Source organism: Panonychus citri, unplaced genomic scaffold (genome assembly GCF_014898815.1).
Source record: "Panonychus citri isolate SS breed McGregor unplaced genomic scaffold, ASM1489881v1 Contig00140, whole genome shotgun sequence".
NCBI lineage: Eukaryota > Metazoa > Arthropoda > Arachnida > Trombidiformes > Tetranychidae > Panonychus > Panonychus citri.
In genome coordinates this window covers 1,621,535-1,640,125 of record NW_026515545.1, presented here as the reverse complement: position 1 = coordinate 1,640,125, position 18,591 = coordinate 1,621,535, and the positions used below count along the sequence as shown (strand labels likewise).

General features: G+C 32.4%; 8 protein-coding genes across 10 annotated transcripts; 5 read left to right on the top strand and 3 right to left on the bottom strand.

Annotated features, from left to right (window-relative positions):
* Nucleotides 1-95: 95 nt before the first annotated feature.
* LOC128394740 (uncharacterized) lies at nucleotides 96-1,388 on the top strand. Of its 2 annotated transcripts, XM_053355098.1 has the most exons (3): nucleotides 96-404; nucleotides 496-653; nucleotides 772-1,388. In XM_053355098.1, exons 2-3 carry the CDS (start codon nucleotides 545-547, stop codon nucleotides 1,101-1,103), a joined length of 441 nt encoding a protein of 146 aa, XP_053211073.1. In that variant the 5' UTR covers nucleotides 96-404; nucleotides 496-544; the 3' UTR covers nucleotides 1,104-1,388. The 2 variants fall into 2 exon arrangements, with proteins under 2 accessions (XP_053211073.1, XP_053211072.1); XM_053355097.1 differs by having other exon boundaries at nucleotides 99-653.
* A 124-nt stretch (nucleotides 1,389-1,512) lies between these two features.
* Nucleotides 1,513-3,093, bottom strand: LOC128394735 (proteasome subunit alpha type-7-like). The gene is made up of 4 exons (XM_053355093.1): nucleotides 2,881-3,093; nucleotides 2,554-2,680; nucleotides 2,130-2,357; nucleotides 1,513-1,869 (listed from the first exon to the last, which is right to left on the bottom strand). The coding sequence occupies exons 1-4, from the start codon at nucleotides 2,983-2,985 to the stop codon at nucleotides 1,580-1,582; spliced, it is 750 nt and encodes a 249-aa protein (XP_053211068.1). The 5' UTR covers nucleotides 2,986-3,093; the 3' UTR covers nucleotides 1,513-1,579.
* An 80-nt stretch (nucleotides 3,094-3,173) lies between these two features.
* On the top strand, nucleotides 3,174-4,096 carry LOC128394737 (transcription initiation factor TFIID subunit 10b-like). Its single transcript, XM_053355095.1, has 2 exons — nucleotides 3,174-3,650; nucleotides 3,734-4,096. Exons 1-2 carry the CDS (start codon nucleotides 3,294-3,296, stop codon nucleotides 3,989-3,991), a joined length of 615 nt encoding a protein of 204 aa, XP_053211070.1. The 5' UTR covers nucleotides 3,174-3,293; the 3' UTR covers nucleotides 3,992-4,096.
* Nucleotides 4,097-4,122: 26 nt separating this feature from the next.
* Nucleotides 4,123-7,214, bottom strand: LOC128394726 (uncharacterized). Its single transcript, XM_053355083.1, has 4 exons — nucleotides 6,297-7,214; nucleotides 5,959-6,204; nucleotides 4,914-5,674; nucleotides 4,123-4,801 (listed from the first exon to the last, which is right to left on the bottom strand). Exons 1-4 carry the CDS (start codon nucleotides 7,073-7,075, stop codon nucleotides 4,638-4,640), a joined length of 1,950 nt encoding a protein of 649 aa, XP_053211058.1. The 5' UTR covers nucleotides 7,076-7,214; the 3' UTR covers nucleotides 4,123-4,637.
* Nucleotides 7,215-7,630: 416 nt separating this feature from the next.
* On the top strand, nucleotides 7,631-11,215 carry LOC128394733 (protein FAM76A-like). Of its 2 annotated transcripts, none has more exons than XM_053355090.1 (6): nucleotides 7,631-7,767; nucleotides 7,925-8,304; nucleotides 8,679-8,798; nucleotides 8,934-9,238; nucleotides 9,349-9,664; nucleotides 9,766-11,215. In XM_053355090.1, the coding sequence occupies exons 2-6, from the start codon at nucleotides 8,212-8,214 to the stop codon at nucleotides 9,979-9,981; spliced, it is 1,050 nt and encodes a 349-aa protein (XP_053211065.1). In that variant the 5' UTR covers nucleotides 7,631-7,767; nucleotides 7,925-8,211; the 3' UTR covers nucleotides 9,982-11,215. The 2 variants fall into 2 exon arrangements, with proteins under 2 accessions (XP_053211065.1, XP_053211066.1); XM_053355091.1 differs by having other exon boundaries at nucleotides 7,650-7,767; nucleotides 8,129-8,304.
* On the bottom strand, nucleotides 11,138-12,692 carry LOC128394731 (reticulon-4-interacting protein 1, mitochondrial-like). The gene is made up of 3 exons (XM_053355088.1): nucleotides 12,190-12,692; nucleotides 11,849-11,973; nucleotides 11,138-11,784 (listed from the first exon to the last, which is right to left on the bottom strand). The coding sequence occupies exons 1-3, from the start codon at nucleotides 12,664-12,666 to the stop codon at nucleotides 11,208-11,210; spliced, it is 1,179 nt and encodes a 392-aa protein (XP_053211063.1). The 5' UTR covers nucleotides 12,667-12,692; the 3' UTR covers nucleotides 11,138-11,207.
* Nucleotides 12,693-12,871: 179 nt separating this feature from the next.
* LOC128394732 (cysteine-rich with EGF-like domain protein 2) lies at nucleotides 12,872-14,963 on the top strand. Its single transcript, XM_053355089.1, has 5 exons — nucleotides 12,872-13,216; nucleotides 13,283-13,414; nucleotides 13,506-13,662; nucleotides 14,196-14,552; nucleotides 14,630-14,963. Exons 1-5 carry the CDS (start codon nucleotides 13,004-13,006, stop codon nucleotides 14,950-14,952), a joined length of 1,182 nt encoding a protein of 393 aa, XP_053211064.1. The 5' UTR covers nucleotides 12,872-13,003; the 3' UTR covers nucleotides 14,953-14,963.
* A 1,426-nt stretch (nucleotides 14,964-16,389) lies between these two features.
* Nucleotides 16,390-18,560, top strand: LOC128394728 (calcium-independent phospholipase A2-gamma-like). Its single transcript, XM_053355084.1, has 2 exons — nucleotides 16,390-16,861; nucleotides 16,978-18,560. Exons 1-2 carry the CDS (start codon nucleotides 16,564-16,566, stop codon nucleotides 18,378-18,380), a joined length of 1,701 nt encoding a protein of 566 aa, XP_053211059.1. The 5' UTR covers nucleotides 16,390-16,563; the 3' UTR covers nucleotides 18,381-18,560.
* Nucleotides 18,561-18,591: the final 31 nt, after the last annotated feature.

Below are 18,591 nucleotides of genomic sequence, written 5' to 3'. Positions count from 1 at the left end.
GATTTTTTTTTCTCTCTCAATAAATTCAATTGAAATTTGATTCTATAGATTATCTCTATTTATTCAACTAATTAAACACAAATTGCTATGATACAATTAGATTAACAATTTGAACAACTCGATGTGATCAAACGACAATTTATTCTGAATAAGTTTAACCAGAGAACTAAAAATGAACAATTAACTTTCATTGGAAAAGCAATTTAACCTTGTAATGAATTACGAAAGTAAATTAATTACAAACAGCCAATTAATCCGAGGGTGTTATTGGTTTATCCTTGGATCAAGTGAGAAACGCCCAAGGGGATTGTGATTGTGTCGATCGGACAAGAAAAGACTGACCAGTGAACAGCCTAAGTATCTGATCCTTAGTTTGTACTTGAAGTGAGTCACTTGTTGTTCAGGTAAGAAGCTGATCCACTTTGTCGGCTCATCGGTTCTCAAAATTTTCTTTCATTTTTTGTTTCTTTTTCAACTTGAACTTGTAAATTTTAGCAAATCAATCGATTAATTAACCTGCAAGTGCCTCCATTTAATCGATAAAATGTTCTATTCTGTGATAGTTTTAATCTGTTTGAGCTTCTCTTTCACTGAGGCTCAAAATAGAGTCAAATATTGTTACGTTTGCCGTTCACGTGGGCCTCTTGGTGACTGTACGTATAATCAATTGATTTGGATCATTTTCTTTTCTATTTTCATTTGATTTAATTGTTTTGTGTGTGTGTTGTGTGTTTTGGTTAATTGTTTTCTATCCTTTTTGTTGTATTTAAGGTGCTGATCCGTTTTATTTAAATCAAACGACGGTCAAAGATTATAAAGGAGTTGAGGCTACTCCTTGTCCATCGGGCTGGTGTGGTAAGGCCATTGAGGGTAAAGAGGGAGATCCGATTATTGCCACTGAACGGATGTGCCTTCAGCGACCTCCGACTGATCAGGAAGAGCGATGTGCCGAAACTCTGTACCAAAATAAACGGGAACCATTGTTCATGTGCTTCTGTCGAGGTCACCTTTGTAATCATGGGACACTTTCTGTCAACGCTAATGTCAACTCTTTGTCTATAGTCTTGTTGGTTTCTTTTTTGTACCAATTTCTGTCTTCTTGAACAGGCTATTGGATCGACAATTTATTTCATTATGATGAAAATTAGGAAATCTAATTATGATCTCTTCGCATTTAATCATTGTCACTTTAAACACTGAGGATTCTGACTATTAATCATCTCAGAGATTGAATTGTTTTCACATTTTAAAGGAAAAACAATCGGTGTCGATTGAATTTCATATTAACAATCATTGAGAATCGCACAATCAACAAATGATTGGAATTAACCGATTATTGTAAATTATTTTGATTCTTTTAAATAAAAAAAAACTCTTGACCACTGAAATGTTAATCATCAGCTCAAGTTTTATTTTCTCAGATAATTCAACTTGTTGAATCATCTTAATTGTGAGAAACAAGTTGATTGAAAAGAAATGAGTAGTTTGATTGAAATTAGAGTTGATATAAAGTTAAGATTATAATGACCAAGTCAACTTTTAATTATGAAAATGTTTCAATTCCAGTAAATTTACAAAATCATTTTTTTATCTTCTTTTTACTTTCAACCTCTTCAGCCTTTTCTTTATCAATTTCAACAATGTATTTATTAAGAGTTTCCTCATCTAGAGTCATCAAGGGTTGATTTCGCCTTAAAATGGCGACTTCCAAGTTTTTTCCTTGAACAACCTCCATCAAAGCACGTAGAGCCAATTTGATTGTTTTATCATCATCGGCAGCACTTTCCTTGCTATAATTTTTCTCCAAATACTCTTTCACGGTTTTACCATTTCTTCCGGTGGCATTGGCTTTCCATTCGTGATAGACACCTGAAAGTAGAGCCAAATAGAGATGAATTAATTGTGTCGACAAAAAATCAGTTGATCATTGATGGAATTAATTTTTTTTAAAGCTAACCAATGTCTCAGAGATTGAGAGTTAATCATTAGATCTCATTACAGGTCTGTTTTCTCATCATTGACAATAAAAAAAACCGCATGGTGTGAATAAAAATATGCGGAAAACCAACAATCTAACCCGAAAAGAATACAAGCTTTAAGATTATCTAAAAAAAGGGTTGATATTATACCTGAAGGATCTGTTTGGAAAAGGCGAGGTATGCCATCGTCATCAAAACCAGCGATTAGGCAAGAAATACCAAATGGACGACGACCATTAGATTGGGTATACTTTTGCTTCAATTGGGCAATGAAACGGGTAATATATTCAATAGTAACCGGATCTTCAACCGTAAGTTTGTGAGATTGACATTCAACTCTTGCTCGATCTATTAAAATTCTTGCATCGGCCGTTAATCCTGCAAATATAGATAAAAGAAAAAGAGATAATTATGTAAAGATCAATAAAACAAGATATCAGTCATAAGATGAAGATAGATTTCAGCGTTGGATTTAATGTAATCACTTTAATCATATTATAAAATTAAAAGCTCGTTAAGGTTTTCATCATTTAAGGAACAAAGCAGATGTAAAATAAAAGATAAATTAACTTACCGGCAAATGCCATTACACAATGATTGTCGATGAGACATATTTTACGAACAGTTCTTTCCTCTTGAAGTTTAGCAACCGATTTTTTTTCAACAGCAAGAACTACAACATTATCACCTCTGACACCAACCTGCGAATGAAGGAAACGGAAGCAAAGTCAGTCAATTTAAAGCACATGTAAAAAGGGGAAAACAAAAAAAAAGGGAGAAGGAGGATGAAAAGGAGGAGAGAAGAAGAAGATGAAGATGAAGATGAAAGATGAGTAACCAAAGATTAAACAAATGTATTGAGAGAATAATAATACAAAAAAGAAAAGAGAAAAATTCTTACCGCAGTTGAACCTTTTTTCACTGCTTCTTGAGCATATTCAACTTGGAAAAGATGACCATCAGGAGAGAAAACAGTGATAGCTCGATCATATCTTGCTGACCCCATCAGCAGTTAGTGTTAAAAACTTAATTAATCAATTTAAACCAAGTAATTAAACAAAAGGAGAAATTAACAATTTTGTCTCTTCTAAATCCAAATAGATGCAAGTCATTAGAGGGAAGGTAACCATGGAAACGAAAGCGAGACATCTGGAGGGGCGAATCGAAATGTCTTCGGTCACGTGACAAAAGCTAATTCTTCATAAAATCTTTGTTTATGTTTAGTCAATTTTTGGTTGTTGTCGATTTGTCATCATTTTGTTTGGAATCATTTTGTCTTTTTTTCCTTAATTTGGTTTAAATTGTTGCTCAATTATGTCTTCACCTCCTTTGGATCTTCCAACTGACCAACCTGCTGTTTCCAAACCTGACGAGGCTCCATTACCTCCTGAAGAAGATGAAGGAAATGGAGAAAATTCAATAACAACACCAGAGAAAATGAATGATGAAGAGTCTCCTTTACCATCGGAGGAGAAAATAGATGAACCATCTCCTGTATCACCAGAAATGGAAGTTGATGGAGAGAATAGTAAAATGTCTGATGATATTGATGCATCAGCTTCAGATTCGGCCACTTGTCAAGGTGGACAGTCAAGAGATCCCGACTCACCTGAACGAGAATTCAAACCATTGACAGATTTCTTGGTACAATTAGAAGATTATACACCGACCGTAAGTTTCTACATTTTCCATTTTCAATTTCGTTCTTTATTAACTTTCTTTTTCCATCTCCATCTCTCTCTCTCTCTCCCTAGATTCCTGATGCAGTTACCACTCATTATTTGAATACTTCTGGTTTCGAGACATCAGATAAACGTATAATTAGATTAATTTCCCTATCAGCTCAAAAATTCATCTCTGATATCGTCAATGATGCACTTCAACATTGCAAAATGCGTTCAGCGTCCAAAAAAATCACCAAAGATAAACGATATACATTAACCATGGAAGATCTAATACCCGCTGTGGCTGATTATGGAATTAATATCAAGAAACCTTTTTATTTCAATTAACCAACTATTTCTCTCTCTCTCTCACTTCTCACTCTCCTCTTTCTAAATTCTTTACATCTAAATAATTATTCAAACCAATCTCTAAATAAATTGATTACTCAATAACTCAATAATGTTACAAGATTTTCAAATAGTTTTACTTAAAAAGGAAAATTTATTTTAATAATGTAAATTATAAAGGAAGTTAGAAAAACAAAAATTCTCTGTTAATCAACCCAATGGATTTGATTTGATTTGGCAATCGATTGGGAAGAGATGACAATTGAAGATTATTAATGAATTCAAGTTAATGTTAAGTATTTTAATACAGTCGAAACTTGGTACGAGTTTTAGGTTTTGTACATAATAAAATTAACACAAAATTTAGTTTCGTTCAATTTGATGATGTGAACAGCGATTGAAAATATTTTTTTTTTCTGTAACATCTTAATTGTTAGAAAATGAGAAAATATTTAAAGATTAGATAGAAAGAGGGAAAGAAAAAATGATCGACAATTTTTGTAACCGATAAAAAAGAGATTGAATTGTTTTCCCAAAGAGAAAGTCCAACAATCAATCTGATTATTAAAGATTAGAAATTGTTTGATTTATTGTATATTCGTATAAATATGAAAATTTGATTGGGTTTGTGCTTCAAGATGTGGAATCAGGAGATATCTCCGTTCGGCACTGGTTCGGTTGATTCTTCGTTGGCCGTTTGTACACAATCTTTAACGTTTTTAGCTATTGAATCGTTATCAAGATTTGGTTGTACCGATTCATGGATGGCAACGTAAATTGCTTGTCCTTTCTCGTCGAAAACAGGGTATCCTGATTGACAATTAGGCAAATTGGTGGCAATATTATCAAAAGAATTTAGATATTAACATATTTTAGGTTTCAAGGTGTCAAATTTTTGTCCAATTAAGAATATAGTACGTACCTTGTAGGAATAATTGACCAGTTTCAGGATCAACTGATAGAATACCTTCAGATGGAATAGGAATTTGTGATTGCATCGAAGCATGAGAAACGGTCGATTCGAAAGCCATACCCAAGGGGTCACATGATGGATGAACAGTGACACTTGTTTGTGGATCAGAATGATCTTGATTTTCCATAACATTCTCTTGAATATTCATATTTGAGTTGATATTCATACTCATATTCGTATTCATATTCATATGCATATTCATATTACTATTCATATTATTATTCATATTATTATTCATATTCATATGATCAGATTGGTTAGAAAAAACTTGCATAGGAAAACCATGAGTTGAATCAAGTAAATCATTTTGTTCGGTCTCTTCTTCATTAACTGAATTACTAAACGATATCATTGGATCCAATGGTGTATGTAAAACAGAGTAACCACCTAAGAAAGGATCTTGATCAGCCATGACACCTTGAATATTCAATGCACTACTTTCCATGGGTACAACTTTAACCGGTGAATCCATGATTGGATCAAGACCCATGTACCCGCTGGCGGAAATACCTGCAATGGCCATGTTGGTTTCTGTACATGTTGGTTTAGATCGGGTACCTTTTTTTTTCGCTGAACCATATTGAGAATCAAGAGCCGCTTTCACATATTTTGACAGAACATCAGGATCAATTAAATTAGCGAATACATCAAGACCTTGAAGTCCATGAAATTCCAAACCATGATTGGTCATAAGTTGAAAAGAATTACATCTTTAAAGAGAAAATGAAGAGATTGGAGAGAGAGAGAAAAAAAACAAACATAAGAACAGAATTAATAAAAAATTTGAATAAGAACAAAAAAAAGACATTCTAATCATTGGTAAAATACTTTCATCGATAATTAGAGTGAAACTATTGTAGCATCAGAATCCAGGCAAATATTGATGAATAATAAGGATCAATAAACTCTGATATCTTCTGATACAAATAAACAAAAGTTATGAGCTTTAAAAGCGCCAATGAAACAATTTTACCATAGACAAAATTAGACTTACCTATAGTCACAAATGTTACAGCTAATTAGACAATGATCAACATGACTTATGAGATGTTCCAATAAAATTTGCTTCTCTGATTCAAGTTGAGTGAAACATAATCGACATCTTTCAATATTCCCATCATCTTCAAGTGCATGGTTATGTTTCCGGTGAAGAGATAAAGCCCCAAAGGTGGAACTACGAAAATCACATAAATTACATGGATAAGGTTTTCCATAAGCAGCATGGGTATTGAGCGAATGTCTAGAAGATAGAAAAGAGATTGGAATAAGATATAAGAAAAATTGTTTCAAATTGAAAAGAAGATGATTTAGAAGAGAAAAGAAAAATGTTACCTTTCCAAAATGTCAAAAGAGGAGCCAAGAAAATCACAAAATGTACATTTATATGAAATGTGTTTGGTGGTCAAGTGAGTGTTCAAACTGGCCTCTTTAAAATAGGTTGACCGGCATAAAGCACAAGCATATTTGCCACCTTCAATTATATTTGCGTGAGAGGTTAAATGATTATAAGCATCAGTTTCTTGATCAAAAAAGTGATGGCAAACTTTACATCCATAGACTATGTATCGAGTTAATTCAACTGGAGGCTCGTGAGTTTCATAAACATGCAACTGGTATTTAAACTTATTCTCAAACGTTAAATTACAATCATCACAAACACTTTTATGAGCAGCTGAATGAAGTAGTAACGTTTCTTGTTCCGAAGTTGTGAAGTCACATTCTTTGCACGTAAATGTTATCACTTTTCTAGGTTTTCGAGCTCTTAATTGCCTTCCACTCGTAGGTAAAGTGAATTCTTTGTCTTTTTCATCTTCTTCTTCGGGTGAGTTTAATTCAGGCTCCTCTTCAGGCTCTTCACTAATATCTATCAATGGTTTCCTTTGGGGTCGCTCACAAACATCAATCACCTCTTTCTCATGTTTCACTTTACCGGCAAGTTTTGATCTTATAAAACTTTCCGTATCGGTTCCATATCGACGGTATGATTTTCCTTTGAACAAACCTTTCCATTTGATCCTACCTTTTAGTGCATCATCAACAAATTCAGCAGACAATTTGTGAACAACAACAGAACACGGTTTACAAGCATACGCATCTGCTATGGGTGACATAGCTTTCAGGTCACTTTAAGCAAATTAAGACTGTCAAATATTGGAAAAAAATAATTTAAAAACATTCAGTAAACGGATTAATTAGTCAATCAAAAGTAAAAAACAAAAATTTTCAACGAGAAAAAAAAAACAACTGAGGTCAAAATAGAAAACAAGTTGTGCCATCTCGTAGAGAAAAAAACAACCAAATTAGACGAAAATCAAAATTTAAATTTAATTTTAATTCTCAAATTAAAAATAATCAGCTAATAGTTAATTACTTTTCTTATTCAACCAAAAAAAAATCCCACAAATCCAACGATAATTTAATACACAACAATTAGCAAACGAATTTGAGGAAAATTAAATGAAAAATTAACCAAAAATTTGCTTTTCGATTAAAACAAAAAAATAAGTTAACAAAAAGAAGCAAAGAAATGAAATTCCATTGAACTGATTAATGGAAATTCGTTGATGGTTAAAAAATTGGATGAAAATTGATTATAATTGCGAGAAAATCGATTGATTGGAAAAAATGAAAGAAAAGTTCTAAGATTTGAATTTACCGCGCAAACGAAAAAAAGGCGGATCGCTAATCATCTGCACCATTCGATTCCTTGTGAGCTATTGTGCTGCTCTTAGATGAATGATAATTTAAAATAATTAAGTGACTCTTTAATTGTGGTTAAAATCATTATCTTTAATTTTTACGGGTGAGTCACGGTCATTGTTAATCAGGATTATTGTGACTTGAAGTGGTTAATTAGTTTAACTAATATAAACTCTTTAGGTTGATCTTATAGTTTCCATTTAAAAAGATCCAAATTTACTCTTAACTCTTCACATTCATTTTTTATTTTCTCTTCTCAGGTTCTCAGTTTATATTCTGTGAATGTTATTTTCTCCTCATCACCATCACCATCACCATCATCATCAAATAACATCATCATCATCATCATCCTAGTCTTGTTTTCTTTTTTGTAACCATTTTTTGTTTCGCTTCATCATTTTATTTTTATCTTATAATTTTCTCTTTTCTTTTGTCTTTTGCTGGTGCCTATTTAATCCCATTAGTCCTGTTAAATATTTACAATTGTTACTATTACTGAAACCAAATTGTTTAGAGAAACAAAAAAAAGTGAGAAAGAGTTACCATCATGTCAACAAGCACCGGACCTTTATTTGCATGTACTCGGTGTAATTCACGGCATCCATTTGAAGAATTATCTTCCGGTCAGCAACTATGTAAGGTATGTAGGTTTCCATTTCAATTGAGATGGTCACTTTTTTCATCTTTTATATAAATTTGTTCAATCGTATACATTAACCAACCTGTCTATAGTTGATATATTGGTTATCACTATTTTTTATCATTATTTTTTTGTGGATAACATTGAATCTTTGCTTTTCATGCTTCTTGCTCAGTTATCTTATTTTCAATCTATTCTGGTTAAAGTACAAGAATAAACGTTGAACATCAAAAATGTTAACATGTCACTCTTTTTTTAACACTTCTATTTGTTCTGATTCAACAAATACTCTTGTATCTTTATTTGAATAACCTTTTTTTTTCTTCTCTTTCTCTTTCTCTCTCATGTTTTCGAATGTTTTCTTCTAATTGTAGGAATGTCGTGGAGCGTTGGTTAAATGTACTTATTGTCGAACAGAATTTCAACAAGAGAATAAATCTAATTTGAATACTATTTGCAAAAAGTGTGAACAAAACGTTAAGTTATATGGAAAGGTTGGTGTTGATTAAGATTTTTCTCGTATCAAATTGTACAGTTTAAAATTGCGATCTGTAATCTATCGTTCATTTTTTTTCTTCTTCCATACTCTCTTATCCGATTTTTACCTGGAATGATGATAATCTCAATAGCCCTCTGCTTGTGAATACTGTAACATCATAGCTGCATTCATTGGAAATAAGTGCCAAAGATGTACCAATTCTGAGAAAAAATATGGTCCACCCTTAGCTTGTGAACAATGTAAACAGAGATGTGCTTTTGATCGTAAAGATCCAGAGAGTAGAAAAAAAGTCGATGGTAAATTACTATGCTGGTTATGTACTTTATCATACAAAAGAGCTCTTGCCAAAGCAAAGCAAAACGACACTTCGATTCGTCACACTTCCATATCGGTTCATAAAAGTGGAAGCCGATCATCTTCATCAAACAGACAAAAGTAAGTTACGATTACACATTTATGGAAAAAAAATGAGATAATGAAACTAAATCTCATTGATTATTCTCAATTACATATCTAATTCTAAATAAATGTTCTCATTTAAACAGAGGAGAATCACGATCGCATCATCATCATTCTCATCATCACAGGTCACATCACAATAGTTCTTCAAATCTGATCGGTAATCCTTCTGGTTCATCATCAAACAATAAGAAACCTCGCCTTGAGATAGGAATTAAAACTTCCAATGGAAGTTTAAAGATTCCCTCAGTTACGACAACAAACACGGTCAACGAAAGTACTATGATGGATTTAAATAATAGCGATCATGTGGTTGCCGTTACACAATTAAGAGAGCAAATGGCATCGCTTCAGAAACAATTATCTAAAAAGGATCAAGAATTATTAGAAAAGGATAAAAGAGTAAGATAATCCAAAGAAAATTTAAACTAATCATATCCATTGGATTCTAATTTAACCTCTTCTTTCATAACTTATATCCTTTCTTCTTTCTTATTTTTTAGATTGCTGAATTAAGATCCCAATTAAGTCGAGAGGAACGTGAATGGAGAGAAAAATTGACAACCAACCAAAAGAGCAGCTCAGAGAAAACTACACAATTACAACAGAAAATATCTCAACTTCTGAAACAAAATGCATCTTTAGCTAAGGCGAGCAAAAAATCAATAAGCAACAACAATAACACTAATAATACACCAAGTGACAGTCCTATTCTATGATCGAGCAATTAAATTAATCAACAATTTAGACAATAATTCAAATTTAAGAGACCAAATCAACTACTATGGTTCAAACTTTGGTCTCTTTTCCTCTTTCTCCAAATACAATCCCTATTTTGTTTTGATCATTTTTCTTCTTCTTTTCATGATCATCTCTCTCTCTCTCTCTCTCTCCAACGACGATTCATTCCCTTTACAAGCGGCAACTCAAATTTAAGAACAATCCTTAATTGTTATGGACTTTCAACATTCATCTCGATAAATTAACTAATGACTGCAGTTTAAATTAATACATTGCGCTTGGAATCTACGTTACTAGACTAAATGGTTACCCAAGACAAACATTATTTTGGTTTTCATCAATTCATCAATAACAATATCAACGATATCTCATCGACCTCATCTTTAATTTCATCTACTTTCAGATCAAGATAATAGAGATATCAACATTTCTAGAGTTATTTTGATTGTATGAAGACATTAATCAATGTAATGTGGAAAAAAAAATTATCCATACCCACTCAAGGAGTTGAAAACTTTCAATAGTTGATTAAACTTTGGTTTAAAAAGGTTCATGAATCGAATCAGATAATTCAAATGATTTCATCATAATTGAATCAAACAATTGTCTTCATATTTTTAACCAATCATCCTCTTCATGCAACATCAATCAACAATCTGATCATTAATTATAATTATATATGTTATTACAATTTCAAATCATTTCTTGAATGGATAAAATTAATTTGATCATTATCTCATTGTTTTCATTTAATTGAAACATATTAATTCATTTTACAGATAAGCCTAATTTAAGTTGATGTTCAATTTGCATGATTAATTGTTAACATTTAAATAATTGGAAACAATAACAATCAACCAATTACAAATGGTGATTGAATAATAATTAGTTTTGAAATTATTTGTCGGATAAAAATTAAGACTATTAGAATTGTGGTCAACTTAATCGAGGCTTATCTGTAGCGGTATTTGAACATTTTTCGAGAAATTTAAATTGTGATCAATTGATTTGCTCTTAAATTGTAATTAGAAACCTAAAACCGTTCAATTCCTCCGCATGAAACAATTGAATTTTTTAATGTTTACACGACAAAGAGCACGAGATGAAGAGGTTAATGTGGACAAATACAGTGTATTTAAATTATTATAAATGTATATATGTAATTATGTATTTAATACCTGAATCAATAAAGTATTTTTATCAATCATTGAATTTGAATAACTGTTTTACCTCGTAAATGACCATCTTGAACATTTAAATAAGCTTGTGGTAATTGGTCAAAGGTGAATTTTTTATCCACGATTGGTTTTACTTTTTCATCTTCGACCAGTTTTTTCAACGTTAAAAGGCCACTTCGACTTGGATGATAGAAGGCCCATCGAATGGTTCGTCCTTCTGTTAGTCCATTAATTGTATCACGAGCAGCAAATATTAGATTAGAGGTTAAACCAAGTGCAAGTCCTTTTTCATCGATATTTTGAAGAAGAGGAGATGTTAAAGTGACATAGGCTGAGGTGAAACTCTTTTTCAAACATTTATAAGCAGTTTGGTCGATGGATGAACGATCACTTCGTTTAGCAAAATCGAAAACATAATCAAACGATTCAGTGAAACCAGATAGATCATTTGAACGATAATCAATGGCCTGGTCAACATCAGTTAATTCTTGAATCCATGGGATAGCATCGGATGAACAAGTTGTCGCTACATAAGATCCCCAATGTTTAAGAATTTGTATAGCGATCGATCCAACGCCACCTGATCCTCCAAGAACTAAAATTCTGTAGAAAAAAGAATCCACAATTAAAAACTGAAAACAAATATTTCGTTTGAAAGATTAATCACCTTTTTCCAGCACAATTTAATTCATTTAAACCTCCAAAGGTTTGAATAGCAGCGAGAGCCGTCAAAGAGACGTAAGGAAGTGAAGCAGCTTCATCATGATTCAAATTTCTAGGTTTCAGCGAAATCTGTTGAAACACAAGGAAATTCCCTGATAGATGGAGAAATTTAATATCCCGGATTAAGGTTTAGGATTAAGAATGGGAGAGCTAAGGTAAAAGTGGACTTTCAGTGAAAAGATTAACAGAAAGTAACAAGGTTAACACTAAGGTTAATGAAAAAGGAAATATTCCTCAAAAATGATTCCATATTTAAAGTAACAGAATAGAAAATTAATCTCTAACCTGAGAATCCTTGGCAATTGTATATTGACCATGAGTTCCTTGGCTATAAGGAGGAATTGCTCCCCAAACATGATCACCAATTTCAAGAGAATCAACTTTAGATCCTTTGGCAACAATGGTACCACTAAAATCACGTCCCAATGTTAACGGAAATCGATCATAGGAAACAAGAGGAGCTTTACATTGAGTTAATAGATCGATTTTCTCCAATAATTCATTACCATATCCTTTACACATGATAACATCTAATGGATTAACACTGGAACCATTCACAGAGATTAACACCTCATCTGGTGATCGTATAGTTGGAGTTAAAAGGTCATCTCTCAATCTAAGAGAATCTGTCAAATCAGATGAAAATCCATCAATTTGCCAAGCACTGTAAGTAGAAGAGGAACAGCAATTAACATTAATTGTCTTCAAAGATCCAAGAAAACATCTATTATTTAACAGCAATTTAGTCAAAGAAAACGCCATTTTATAAACAATAACAATAAGAAAAAAATTCATCAAAAAAATTGATTCATCGATTGAGTCGACATCTGATTGGTCGTTTGTTCATTTAACGGTGAAGCGGTTTTTTCGAATTTATGATTAACAATTGATCGAAACAATTAAATTCTAATCAATTGAAATAATTGGCTGAAAAAAAAGATTCTAATTTGATTATCGTAATTAAGTAAATATACTTTGGTTGATTCTCTTCTCCAATGATTAACAATTGATTTATAAAATGTTTTTCTTTGACTTTTCATGAAAGATGATGAACCAACTCAGTCTATTTTTGGTTCTCATCTAGTCAACATTAGGTAACATGGAATCAATTAGATTGTCATTGATTTTTAATAATTTTGTACTTTTTTTAAATTTTTTTACAACAATCAAGTTGATATTAGCATCTTCACCTGATCCACAATTACCTCAGGTAATTAAAGAACCAAATTTAGACTCGATCAAGTCAAATGGTAAAATCCGACTACTTGGACCTTGTCAATTGTGTCGAGAGGTTGTCAGATCTTTTGAATGGGTAAGTAAACAAATCATTCAATTGATTATTTTTCTAATTTAATCTGATTATTTTGATTACTATTAGTGCTTACGTGAGACTGATTACAGTTCTGTTACTCACGAATCATCTAAATTAGATGATTACAAAGATTCGGATAAAAGATTGGCTCAGATTATTGGGTTACTGTGTTCAGATTCAAAGCAATATGAAGATCAGGTTTGTTTGGATTAGCAATAGATTCATTATTAATTCAAATGAAATTTATTCTAATTCGAGTTAATCAATTTTCCATCAATTTCTATTATAGTGTAAAAAATTTTCCATCCAGCATGAGGAGATAATTAATCAATGGTGGTCAGTTGAACGTAAGGAAGGAATCGGCATCTATGATTACCTTTGTATAGACAAAGGTAAAGTCTGTTGTCCTGATGGGATGTTTGGACCTGATTGTTCACCTTGTCCTGGTAATTAATAAATTATCTTCTATCATCAATCAACAATTAAAGGGAAACGAATAAAAAAAATCAGAATAAGAGCCAGCATACGATTTAGTTAAGCAGGGAAAAAGATCATCAATCAATCAATGATAACTAACAATCGAATGTGTTAATTGCTGGAAATTCAGTCAGAATTTATATAATTAATAGACAATCAGGTAACAATAACAAGTAGAATAATCAACTCGGAGTGTTAACTGTTGTTCATCAGCAGTGATATCGATTAATCAGAAACAATCAAAGATGATTCTGAGGGGGAGATATGTAAGAATTGACAATTTAATAAGAAAATTATATTGATACATTTTGAATTATTCAGGTAATTTGATTATTTTTTTATTCTTCACGATAATTGTTGATAATCTATGTGAATAATACGATACAATATTATATTGATTTCGTGATGATTGATTGATTATTGTTTTTCTAAAGATAATTGTTTAATCAATTGACCCTTAAATTGTTGTTAAATTAATGTTTCAATTTCAACGGATCTCCAGGTTACCCTGAAGACATTTGCAATGGCCGTGGAAGTTGTAAAGGCAATGGCACTCGAAAAGGAAACGGTCAGTGTGTTTGCCATATAATGTACAAAGGTGATCTTTGTGAGAAATGTGGAACCGGAACTTACGTCATTTCCGAGAAAAATGACCTCCAAGAGTGTGAAAAATGTGACAAATCTTGTCTCGGGCAATGTAAAGGTTCCGGTCCAAAAGGATGTCATGTTTGCAAGGAAGGTTACACTTGGGACTCTGATTATGGTTGTCTCGATGTCGACGAGTGTATTGAGTTACCTAAGAATCCATGTAAAGGTAACACATTCTGTGTCAATACCGATGGTTCATATTTATGTTATGGTAAATTGTTTCTCTTTAAATTGTTTCCTCTCTTTGATTTAATCAAAACTAATCAATCAATTTAATCTTCCCTTCAGAATGTGATAAATCATGTGATGGATGTCATGGTGATGGTCCCGATAGTTGTACCAAGTGCGCTAACGATTTCACCCTGAAAGACGGAATTTGTGTTGACACCAAGCTACGAGATCGAGAATCGAACCTCGAAAAGTCCCGTTACATAACCTACGTGGGCTTATGTTTCGCTACTTGTATAATTTTCCAGAAAAATATTTACATCGCTTCGGCTATTGGCCTATTGGTTGCTCTTTACATCGGAGCGGCCGAATACACGGTCAGAGAAATAGCCTCATCTCCTCATCCTCTTGAAAACGCTGTTAATAAATTGTTTGGACAATGAGGATCATCATCATCATCTAATTTTAATTGTTTACACTTTTTTTTTATTCAATAACACAATCAACTGATTCTGTTTACATGGTTTCTGATTCTCAGTTAATCTAAACAAAACATCTCAATAGTTTATATCAATTCCTCCCTGTGATTATATCCTTGAAGAATCATAAGAAGATGAAATTAACTGGATCAAATTAGATCAGTTGATGATTAAGTTAAGAGGAAAAAGTTTCTCAAACAATTTAGGAAAATTTCATGGTAGAAATCAGTTGATGATTAATTGAACATAAACAGAATCTCATGTTATATCCCAACCTTGAGAATTGATGACGAAAGAATTACGTTAAATTCAAGGTTAATTGTAATTATCATAGGAAAAGATGAGCTGCTAAATTGTTCTAGTTGAAAACAATAATCATACGATTAACTTAACATCTCATTCGGATATTTATTCAGTTCTGATTGTTCACATTAGAGTAAAAAGTAAATAATAAGCTTAATTGTTCCAAATTGTGAACCAATTAAGAGTAAAAGATGAAAAAAAGCAGATTCGATTGTTTAGAATCTCAGTTTATCTAAACAATTAAACGAAATAACCGAGGAAACTAATCAATGAATGGAAATTACAACTGCCACACCTCTGATCATCTTATGATTTCCATTATTAGATTACAATTTATCTAATTTTTTTTCCATCACAATATCAAGTTGATAATATTGATACGATTAGTTAATTGTTGCGACAATGAATGTTTTTAGAAACATTAAAAACATTTAGAGTTGAATCCAAGGAAAAATTTTTTCACTTCTTTTCTCATCACAAGGTAAACCAGAATATTTTCCCTTCTTATCAGATAAACATAGATTCAGAGATCCAGAAATTCATCTCATCATAAAATAAATTCAAACGAATTCAATTACATGGTAACCAAAGAGTTTAAACAACCAGGAAGAAAAAAAGAAAACGTAACAGCAATAACATTAACCTTTTCCAAGACAAAAGGAAGAAGAAAAAAGTTGATTAACCCAAACTCTTAATTCACATTAATTCTTGAATATAAATCACGACCATTAGAAATACTCAAAAATACTCAAAAAAGCTCATCGCCAATTAAACCAACCAATTAATTAGCCAAAAAAATAATAATCAAAACGATGAAAAAAAAACATAATCAGATTAAATTGTCATGATGGAAAAATTAATCTTTCCAATTTTCCAACCAAAAAAAGGAATCCAAATGATGACACACATTAGATAAAGCGATCCAGTGACTCTCGTGCTGATGATGGTTCTAAATTGTTACAATTAAATAAATAGAAAGGAGTAAATTGATGACAATCAATAAGAACAACAACAATTAAAGGATTGAGTGAAAGAGAAAAGAAAATGACTGACATTCAGAAGGCGGAGTTTAGAACATGTTATCAGGATTCTAACCAATCAGGAGAAAATCACCTGATGTTGTTTTCGTTTTTCTCTTAGTCAGAAAATGGAATCAAAGAGAAAGTTAATTGTTGTTTTCTTTTTCTGGTCTCATCTTAATTTAATTTAATTCTGTGTTAATTTAATTCTTTGATTTTTGTTTTCTTCGCCATTGATTTTGCTTGTTTTCAAATGATGAAAACTGGTAAATTGGTTACAAATGGTTTGTTCTTACGTGAATTATTGAGAAGCTCAACTAATCGGTTCAATTTACCTTGGGATAAGTTGATTAAACGGTTAACCAAATCTGATAATTGGAATAACGATGTTTCTATACAGTCAAAATTATTCTCGGTTAAAATTACTAAACAATTGGATGAAAGGGTTAAAGATGAACAATCTGGTGTTAACCCTGAATCTGATGAATCGGTTGCAATTTCAGCTAATGAAGATTTGAATAGCCAATTTATTGAATGGATGCAAACTGAAGGTAAGTTTTTCTCTTTCATCTAATGTAATCACTTGTTGATCTTTTTTTTTATTAGCCAATTTACTTTAATTGATTGTTATTTGACTCATTTTTTTGTCTATTTATTGCTCTTACAGATTCTACATCCTCCCCAGCGTCACAATCTTTGCCTTCATCAACACCTCCACCTTCATCCTCGTCTTCATCTTCACCATCATCTAGTGATAAACAAGAAAAAACGGTTCTCTCACCTGATGTTACTTTACCCAGGTTAAGTCGTAGCTCAGTGGCCAGTAAAAGTCGTCAATTAATAGTCAGTTTGTCACAAGCTAAAACACCAATTAATCAAACAGTTGCTCTTCAAGAGCTGTGTCGTCATCTCATAAATTATCCTGAAGCTTGTGGATTCAGCCTTCAGGAAGGAGCTTCAACGTCCATCATTAAATTAGCTAATGAAACCAAAGATAATAAAGTGAAAGCCTACGCTCGCCAAGCGCTTGCTCTACTTGGATATGCTGCACCACCCAAAGGTCGAGGTATCCGAATATTAAGTATCGACGGCGGCGGAACCAAAGGAATCGTAATCATTGAAATCCTGAGACAATTGGAAAAAGTCACTGGTAAACCAATACATCAACTGTTTGACCTGATTTGTGGTGTTAGTACCGGAGCAATTATAGCAATGTTACTTGGAGCTCTTCAAACAAACATCGATGAGTGTATCCGATTGTATCAAAAGTGTTCCGAGCAAATGTTTCAAAAGGATGTCCTTCGAGGTGCTGGTCGACTTCTTTGGACTCATGCCTATTACGATACTGCAGTTTGGGAGAAAATATTACGTTCTGTTTATCCGGAAAAAGCTTTAATCGAAACGGCACAAAAAGAAAATATGCCGAAACTTGTCACCGTTTCCGCATTGATCAACACTCCAAGTATTCAGCCTTTTGTTTTTCGTAACTATAACCACTCGGATAAATTTTTAAGCTACTATGAGGGTTCATGTAAATACGCAATTTGGCAAGCAATTAGAGCCTCAGCTGCTGCTCCAGGTTATTTTGAAGAGTTTCTTTTGGACAATTATGTCCACCAAGATGGTGGAGTTTTAGTAAACAATCCGACGCCCGTTGCCATTCACGAAGCTCAACTTCTTTGGCCTAATGAGCCTATTCACGTATGTGTCTCAATTGGAAGTGGAAAATATTCACCATTAAACCTGAAGAAAGAGGAAAAAGCCGCTATAACCAGTTTAAGAACAAAAATAAGTCGAGTAATCGATTCGGCAACTGACACCGAAGGACCTCATCGATTGTTACAAGATCTTCTCAAACCTGGAACTTATTTCCGTTTCAATCCAGCCTTATCTCAATGGTACTCACTTGATGAGAATCGTCCCGAGAAATTAACACAAATGCAAACCGATGCTACGATGTACCTAAGAAAAAACGAATACAAATTGAACAAAGCGGCAAAAGCACTAAACGAGAAAAGGTCACCCTTTCAATTGATTATGGATCAGTTGAGATCTGATCTCAAAGTCTAATCACCAATAATTTATATAAATATATTAATGCAATTCTAAATCCTCTGTAATATCAACCATCCACAATCAGTGTATTATATTAATTTAAGAATTTGTTGATTGTAAATACGATAATTGAAACAATCTATTGTACGTTTAGACAATGTTTTTTTTAAAGCAATAAATCAAAGTCCATCTTAATTGTTATATATATAAGTTAATTTGATAAACA